Raw genomic sequence first — 9,317 nt, 5'->3', positions numbered from 1 at the left:
GCGCCGCGAGTCCAGGTGGTTCACCTCTTCCTAATAGGTCTTCCATCCTCTGGTACCTGGGCGAGAGGTTGACTTGTTGCTCTATCTCCAACTCTAGGATGTAAAGACAGTTTGCCGTACACTGAACTTGCGTGAGCAACCGTCGTCGATCATCGCGGATCCTAAGTAGCCCGCGCTTGATGGAAATGTGGCAGTCGGCCTTAACGAGTTGACCCAGGCTCACAATATTAGCCTTGAGCCTCGGGATGAAGTAGACGCTGGTCAGCTTGTGATGCTTGCCTCCCTTGTCGACGAACAGGATGGTGTCGTGCCCTTCGATCTCGACGACAGAGCCGTTGCTGAATTTTACCATCCCGCGAATCCCCGAGTCAAGCTCGCNCAGGATGGTGTCGTGCCCTTCGATCTCGACGACAGAGCCGTTGCTGAATTTTACCATCCCGCGAATCCCCGAGTCAAGCTCGCAGAACACAAACTTGGACCCGGTCATATGGTTTGTTGCCCCCGTGTCAAGGACCCATCGCCAGTGCTCTTGCTGCTCGCCTCTTTCACCGATTTGAGTGAACACTCGCTCCTCCTTCAGTTAAATTGGCTCCCCAGCCGGTGCCTTTGTTATGCACAATTGGAGCTCTTCCTCAGGTTCGACGCTCACCGGAGCAGTTATGCCGTCGTCGATTACCTCCGTGGATTTGGAATCGGAATTAGGGACGTCAGGTAGGATTGATGCAGTCACCATGAAAAGGGTCGGCTCGTCCTCCTCGGATTGAGCCACATGGGCCTTCTCGGTCGTCTCCTTACTCCTGAGCTTGCTCTAGCAATTCTTGCTCAGGTTNCCTCCTCGGATTGAGCCACATGGGCCTTCTCGGCCGTCTCCTTACTCCTGAGCTTGCTCTAGCAATTCTTGCTCAGGTGACCTCTCTTCCCACAGTACGAGCACTAGATTGGCCCGTCATCAATCGGCTCCTCCTTCTTTTGATCTGCCTCTTTCCCGTGCATGCGCCGACGAGATTTCCATGGCTTCTTACTGCCTTTGCGGCAAGAGGGCCCATTGCTCTGCCATCACGGAGCTTTAGGCGTGCAAGTCATTCCTCCTTAGTGAGGAGTAGACGACCCTCCTTGTCGACAGCTGAAACGGTATTTTTCTTCCGCTGCTCAACGTTACGCAGTCTTCCAGTCACCTCTTCTACCGCCGTTAGGTCGTTCACGTCAAGCAATGTCTCGATTGAAATCGAGACTTGCTCAAGGTGATCGGGGACGACCTGCAGCATCTTCTTCACGATTTCTGTCTTGCTGATGCTGCCACCGAGAGTGGTAATGCTGTTGGCGAGCCCCGTGATCCGCATTGAAAAATCATCGACGAATTTGCCATCCTTAAAGCGGATCTCCTAGAGCTCCTTTCGCAGCTGCTCAATGTTGGATTCCCCGCACTCGCTGTAAACCGACCCGACGGGATTTGATTCCCTCTCAGGCCGATTGCGTTGTGCGCTTGGTGGACAAAGATGCCAGCATCTCTGGGGGCACAGATCGTAATATGGCAGCGAACGCCAGCTGATCCTCCCGGTACTCAATCGTTTCTCCTTCCTCTGGCTCGACAGCGTGCCATAACCCTTGCGCCTGTACGCCCTGTCATCACGGCGTCGGCCTCTTCGTGGTGGTGATGGAGATGTCGGCACTTGGCGGCGGCTTGGAGGAGTGAGCGAACCTGCTCGAGATGGACCCCACGGTGTGTTTATTTTCGCGCTTGGCATTTTCTTCTACTCAAATCTGAGACCTGTGTTTTGTTAGGTCGACGCTCTAACCACTTGAGCTATTCAACTTGATTGTTGATAGGTTGGCTCCTCCGCAATGATATACCACCGATGACTTCAACTTGGCTCTGATACCACTTGTTGTTTTTCGATAATGGGCCAGGGAAATTATTTTCTTTTCGGTGACAGAAAATCGTTGACTGTAAGTTGTTGGAAGAAAATAAAACGCCTAAAATAAGAGAGAATTGCCTGAAATTTTGAGTGGGCTTAAAATCAGGTTGTCAAATTTTTTGAACAGATTTTCTATTTAAATATAACTTATTCTCAACGGTTGAGAGTGACCAACTAAATTCTGTGCCACTCCCTACAAAATTGCCCTCTAACACTCTGGTAATCCATAACTTTGGTAATCCATTCGACGTGTTTGTCAAATGGTCAGGTATTCAATCAACTAATCAAATCGTGTGAATCTAAATAAAGAAAAACTCAGGTTTTATCTAACAGAGCTTACATGGAGGAATTTCTTAGTTCCTACAACCTTGGCGCCACAATAAAAAATGCCATTGCTCGAAGGATTGCCTCGTTCGTCGTTCAAATGGCGTGCAGAAATGACAATCTGACGTTCTACATCGTTTCGGAAATCGATTACATACAGATGTTTTGGTTGGACCAGAGTGCGACTGCGGAGGAGGAGGAGGAGGAGACGAAAATTTTTGACGACTTTTCGGGGAGGAGAGGGGCGCCGGAGACGGGGATAGAGAGGTTGAAGAAGGAGCAATTCGATGGGTTTGGGGGAGAAGATTTGGGGAATTGTAGTGTGTGTTATGATGAGATGAAGGACGGCGGGGAAGAAGTGAGCAGAATGCCCTTGGGACATGTGTATCATAAATCTTGTGTTCTCACTTGGCTTCAAAGGAACAACTCATGAACTCAGTGCAGAAAGAAACTAGAAGCTTAAGAGATTCAAAGTTTTTTTTTTCTTTTGTTAGGGTAATGTAATTTTTTTTGGACAAAAATTCAATTTATAGGTGTTTTATGATTTGCTTTTAAATGGATACCTTTAGGTATTTCTTTGAAATGTATGAGTTTATGATTTGCATGTTTTTGTTTCTACTTTAAAATGATGTCAATATGCATTTGGTAACAAATTCATGAGGATCTAGAACTTAAGAAAGTCGGGTGTGGATACAAAATGTGTTTCTAAAATTTATGAAAAGACTTTGGATGTATATCTTGAAAAAGATAAATGCCTTTAACAAAGCATAAAGGTCTGGAAATAAGATAACTGTTCCACGGAAAATAATATCCGAATTTCATATGAATAAATGGTATCTGAATCTACCATTTGATGTCTCCCTCTGTCGTTGGATTTTGAGGTGACCAACGATGAGCGGCGGTTTGGGGAACCTCTGAGTGACAGAACGTCGTCATTGCGAACCCCCAATTTGGCGCCGGTCTCAGTTCTGCCTATGTGTGCCGCGATGTTGCGGCCGCAGGGGAGGTTTTTGTATAGGCCGCCTAGGGCGGAGGAGAAGCTTGATTGGCCGAAGAAGTGAGCTCTTTGTTGTGGTTGAAACTATTCTTTCTTGTTTTGGTTGAAACTATTTGTTTGTTTGATTGATTTTGGTATTTGTGAAGAAATTCATTTCGAGTTTGGTGGTTTGATCGTGTTGGGTTAAGTTGAATGAATGATCTCACTGCTATTGTAGAGAGTTGGGAAACTTCATTGATCAACAGTATTTATGTGCGATTTCAATGGAGATGGGAACAAAACATTATTTTTAAGGGTGTGTAAACATCTCCATAGCATACGGGTTTTTAAAACCCTTTAGGAAGAGGCCCGAAAGAAAAAGCCTAAAGAGGACAATATCTGTTAGCGTTGAGTTTAGACGGTCACAAATGGTATTAGAGCTAGACATTGGGCCAGTGTGTGTTGAGATATGATTCAAAGTATTCAAACTAACAAAATTTTAGGAGATTGTTAATAGATTTGAATTTATCTAGATTTCCATAATTTACTATTTCTAGTCTAGTGTATAAGCGTATCAATACTGGAACTGTGTAACCCTTTATGCATTGAATCAGAAAATAGATACTGTAATTGTGTCACCCTTTATGCATTGAGTTAGAAAATAATAATAGAGTGTTGCAGTTTTGATCTATTTTATCTCTTCCTATCTCTTTCACATCCCTTTCCCCAACAAATTTGGTATCAAAGACATGTTCCTTCAACAGAGGGTGAGTGATTATTTTTTCACAAAACAAAAAAGGGCAGTAGCTAGTTTTACGAATCTTTAATGGTGAGAAATATGAGTGTTAGAGCATTAAGATGAAGATCTTGCTCAGATCGCTGGAGCTATGGGACTTGGTGGAGCACGGGTTTGTTGATGTATTAGAACCCACAATAGAAGAAAAGGAGAGACTAAGAAAAACCTAGAAAAACGATGCCAAGGCTCTATTCACTATTCAACAAGTAGTTCATGAGACTATATTTTTACGAATTGCAGCAGCAACCACTTCAAAGCAGGCAAGGTCAATTCTACCGAAGGCGTTTCTAGGAGATTCAAAGGTCATAACAGTGAAATTGCAATCCCTAAGACATGATTTTGAAATTCTACTCATGACGAATGACAAATCAATTGCTGACTTTTTGTCAAGAGCAATGACAATAGTCAGTCAGATACGTACTTATGGAGAGAAAATTTCAGACGAAACAATTATTGCAAAGGTGTTAAGAAGCTTGACTCCAAAGTTTGACCATGTGGTGGCTGCCATAGAAGAAGCTAAGGATCTATCCATACTCTCTGTTGATGAACTGATGGGCTCGCTGCAGACTCATGAGGCAAGAATCAATAGAGCATTAGAAAGAAACGAAAAAAAGGCACTACAAGTGAAGGAGACAAACAACAACGAAAACAAAAAAAGAGAAAATATTCATTTAGCAGGTAGAAGTCGTGGAAGAGGAGGATTTTGCAGCTTCCATGGTGGTCATGATAACAGGGATAGATGGAGAAGTGATGGGCAGAGACAATCCAATGAATAAAGGAATGTCATACAATGATACCATTGCAGAAGATATGGGCACACAAAATCTGATTGTTGGTACAAAAATAAACGAATGAATTTTGCAGCAGAGAATGAAGAAGAATAAGCAAAGCTGTTTATGGCGTGCATGGATACTAATCCGAAAAAATGTGACTTATGGTTTGTTGATAGCGGATGCTTGAACCATATGACAGACACAAAATCCTTATTCAAAGAGCTTGATGAGACGCAAAAAATTAAGGTGCAACTTGGAAATACAAAAGAGATGCAAGTTGAAGGAAAATGTCTAGTGAAAGTCGAAACCAATCATGGTAAGATCAAACAATTAGATAATGTTCAATTTGTACCTGATTTAGGGTACAATTTACTGAGTGTCGGACAATTGATGACTAGAGGACATTCTGTTCTATTTGATGATAACACATGTGTCATTACACATAAGAAATCAGGTCATAAAGTTCAAATTGCCATGACTTCAAATTAAGATGTTTTCACTTGATGTTTCTAACATGGAGGATTTATGGCATCTCAGATATGGGCATCTTCATATGAACGGCCTAAAAATACTCAGTGATAAAGGTATGATTTTCGATTTATGTGAAGGATGCATTTATGGCAAGCAGACTAGGAAGTTCTTTCCTGTTGGAAAAGCTAAAAGAGCTTCACATTGTCTAGAACTAATTCATGCTGATTTATGTGAGCCGATGCAAACGAAGTCCTTGGGTGGGAGTATATACTTTTTACTATTCATTGACGACTATAGTTGCATGAGCTGGGTTTACTTCCCACAACATAAGTCAGAAACTTTTCAGAAGTTCCAGATTTTTAAAGCTATGGTGGAGAACTAAAGTGGCTGTCACATTAAAGGTTTTCGCACAAATAGAGGTGGCGAGTTCATATCTAAAGAGTTCAATCTATTTGTTAAGAAGAGGGCATCCAAAGGGAGTTAACAGTTCCCTATACTCCAGAACAAAATAGAATCGCTGAACGAAAAAATCGAACTATTGTAGAGATGNAGAACTAGAGTGGCTGTCACATTAAAGGTTTTCGCACAAATAGAGGTGACGAGTTCATATCTAAAGAGTTCAATCTATTTGTTAAGAAGAGGGCATCCAAAGGGAGTTAACAGTTCCCTATACTCCAGAACAAAATAGAATCGCTGAACGAAAAAATCGAACTATTGTAGAGATGGCAAGAAGTATGTTACAAGCAAGAAGACTTCCAAACCAATTTTGGGCAGAAGCTGTAGAAACATCTGTTTATCTATTAAACCTCTCACCAACAAAGGCTGTTATGAATCGAACTCCTTATGAAGCATGGCATGGAAGGAAACCATCTCTAAGTCATTTATGAATTTTTGGTTGTGTTGCTTATGCTTTGAAACATCCTCAAATTCGTCAGAAGCTTGATGAAAAATCTGAAAAAATGCATTCATTGGCTATTGTACTCAATCAAAGGCATATAAATTATACAACCCCTTAGTGAAAAGATTTTAGTTAGAAGGGATGTAATATTTAATGAAAACGTGAGTTGGGATTGAAGTAAAGAACAGGAGCAGCAAAAGATTAGCGTTGAAGTTTCCCCAATTGAAGAGACAAGGGTCAACTCCAGTACACCTCCCAGTGCATCCACTGCAACACAAAATGTGTCAAATTCATCATCTTCAGCATCACTAGACAACAATTCTTCTCTTGAAGAACTTTCGGATGAGACACCTCCAAGGAAGTATAAATCTTTAGGTGACATATATGCATCATGTCAATTTGCTCTTACTGTTTCAAACCCTATGAATTATGAAGGAACAACTGAAAAAGAAGACGGGAAGAAAGTCATGGCAGTAGAGATGCAGTCCATTGAGAAAAATGGAACATGGGTTTTGGTTGATTGCCAAACGAAAAGTTCTTGTGAGATTTACATGGGACATGCAGCCCATTGCGGTGGCCTGTTTATCAGTTTGATGGAGATTTACAAGAAGAGGTTTGTGTAACATCGCCAGGGGGATTCGTAAAGGAAAACAAAGGAACAAAGGTACACAAGCTGAGACGGACATTGTACGGGTTAAAGCAGACATACTTACGAAGGCTTTGTCAAAAGAAAAGCTCTGTACTTGGCATCTGCAACTTTGAATCAAGGGGGAGTGTTGAGATATGATTCAAAGTATTCAAACTACCAAAATTTTAGGGGATTGTTAGTAGATTTTTTGAACTAGGGGAGTGTTGAGATATGATTGAAAGTATTCAAACTATTCAAACGAACAAGATTTTAGGAGATTGTTAGTAGATTTCACTATCCCTTTTCCCAACAGTGTGTGCCAGTGAGGACACTGAGCCCCGAAGGAGGTAGACAATATACATAAGACGCCTATAGTCTAAAATCATAACATGTATTTATGATGCAAGTTATACCATTGTTCATTTCATACCTAACTTAATCATTTACTTCCTCTCGTAATGTAGTGCATAATATAGTATAACACTCTCTATAATATAGCATAATTTCATATAACACAATGTATCACATAATTACAACATAAAATAATATATCAAGTTCTACAGTGTAATATACCTACATCATAAAAATAACACACTAAATAAGTATTATCAAATACAAATATTTATTTATCTTCAAATCTTTAATTAAATCTGGTAATTCAGTTAAAATTTAATCTTAATAAAAATTAAATATATAATATATAATCAATTTAATCTATAAAAATTTTATTTATTTGAATTCAATTTTGAACCCAAAACAAAAAAATTTTAATTTGAGAATTAGTTTATCAAAATTCAATTTTGAATCTTTTTTATCTTCTTCCTTCTTCCTTCATCAGTATAAATAATCAGAGTTTCTTCCTCTCAATAATCTTCTCCAATAATCACAATCCTAAGTTTCTTCCTCTCAATAATCAACAATGTCTTTAGCAGATTCGGCCACATTCCGCTGCAATCTCCACCGCTACGACGATCCCGATCAGCTTCTCCAAATTCGAATACGTCATTCAACACGTCTTCTCACCGGATCGCCATTCTCCGGATATCCTTTCAATATCGTCCATGAAACTCTCCCTACTACAATGGCGGATGCTCAGTTCCCCCTTCCTCTGCGAGAGCTCGAAGATCCGTTGTTCTGCCAAGCTTACATCGAGGAATTTCTGAGTTCTTACAACCTTGGTGCCACAATAAAAAACGCCATTGCTCGGAGGATTGCCTCGTTCGTCGTTCAAATGGCGTGCGGAAACTACGAGATGACGTTCTACATCGTTGCGGAAATCGATTACATCCAGATGTTTTGGTTGGATCAGAGTGCGATTGCAGCAGAGGAGGAGGAGGAGGAGGAAGAAGATGAGGAGGAGGAAGAAGATGAGGAGGAGGAGGAGGAGGAGGTGATTTTTGACAACTTTTCGGGGAGGAGAGGGGCGCCGGAGACGGCGATAGAGAGGTTGAAGAAGGAGAAATTCGATGGGTTTGGGGGAGAAGATTTGGGGAATTGCAGTGTGTGTTATGATGAGATGAAGGACGGTGGGGAAGAAGTGAGCAGAATCCCCTGCGGACACGTGTATCATAAATCTTGTGTTCTCACTTGGCTTCAAAGGAACAACTCATGTCCTTTGTGCAGAAAGAAACTAGAAGCTTAAGAGATTCAAAGTTTTTTCTTTTTTTACAGGCAAAAGTAATTTTTTTGGGGTAAAAATTCAATTTTTTTTAATCAGTTTTTTACCACAAACTTCTATCAAATTATAATCGAAATTTAGTAAGAGGATGTCATTTTCAATAGTCGTAGAGGTTTCTATAAGAGGATGTCATTTTCAATAGTCGTACAGGTTTCTATATTCTTATAAAAAATAAAAAATAAAAAATAAATTACTTCCCCTCTCCAACTAATGTATATTATTTTGAAACACTCTGTTTGTGGAGATTTCTATATTCTTATGTTTCGTTCCTTTTTTCAACCGATAATCTCATACTCTGTAGTTTGGGGACAGTAGACATAGGATCTCATATTAAAATTAAAATGTCTGCAAATCAGATAACAGTAGTACAAAAAATGATATCAAAATTTCATATAAATAAATAATATACTTGTTTTATCCTTACTTCTAACAATTTTATCACATTAGTTAACTTTACATAATTAATATTTTTTTTTTTTTGTTGGTTAATTTGCTTTTTATTAAATTAAATTATTAAAATAATTTTAACAAATAATGTATCTTAAATTTTAAATTCTTTTTAGTTTTCTATCTAATTATTCTCAAAATAAATGATTTTAATAAAATTAAATTAATTAATTAATGATAAATAATTAGTATATTCATCTAATAATTAATTATACATATTATAGACCGTAAAGTGAAAGATGATATGATGATTTGATAAAAGACCCACTTTCCAGTTTGCCTAATCCCTCGTTCATAGATACAGAATTCGTCATGGACTTTGCTCTGACAACTCATCCTCGAAATAGAGCCTAAAGAGGACAATATCTATTAGCAGTGAGTTTAGGCTGTTACAAATAGTATCAGAGCTA

At 39.7% G+C, this 9,317-nt stretch overlaps 2 protein-coding genes across 2 annotated transcripts; both read left to right on the top strand.

The window, feature by feature from the left end:
- Positions 1–2,256: 2,256 nt before the first annotated feature.
- LOC111800119 lies at positions 2,257–2,673 on the top strand. The gene has a single exon (XM_023683704.1). It carries the CDS (start codon positions 2,257–2,259, stop codon positions 2,671–2,673), a length of 417 nt encoding a protein of 138 aa, XP_023539472.1.
- A 5,028-nt stretch (positions 2,674–7,701) lies between these two features.
- LOC111800118 lies at positions 7,702–8,446 on the top strand. The gene has a single exon (XM_023683703.1). It carries the CDS (start codon positions 7,702–7,704, stop codon positions 8,422–8,424), a length of 723 nt encoding a protein of 240 aa, XP_023539471.1. The 3' UTR covers positions 8,425–8,446.
- Positions 8,447–9,317: the final 871 nt, after the last annotated feature.

The sequence above is a fragment of the Cucurbita pepo genome, chromosome LG08, assembly GCF_002806865.2.
Source record: "Cucurbita pepo subsp. pepo cultivar mu-cu-16 chromosome LG08, ASM280686v2, whole genome shotgun sequence".
Taxonomy (NCBI): domain Eukaryota; kingdom Viridiplantae; phylum Streptophyta; class Magnoliopsida; order Cucurbitales; family Cucurbitaceae; genus Cucurbita; species Cucurbita pepo.
Note: the sequence above shows the minus strand (reverse complement) of the source record. Positions and strands in the feature narration are given on the sequence as shown.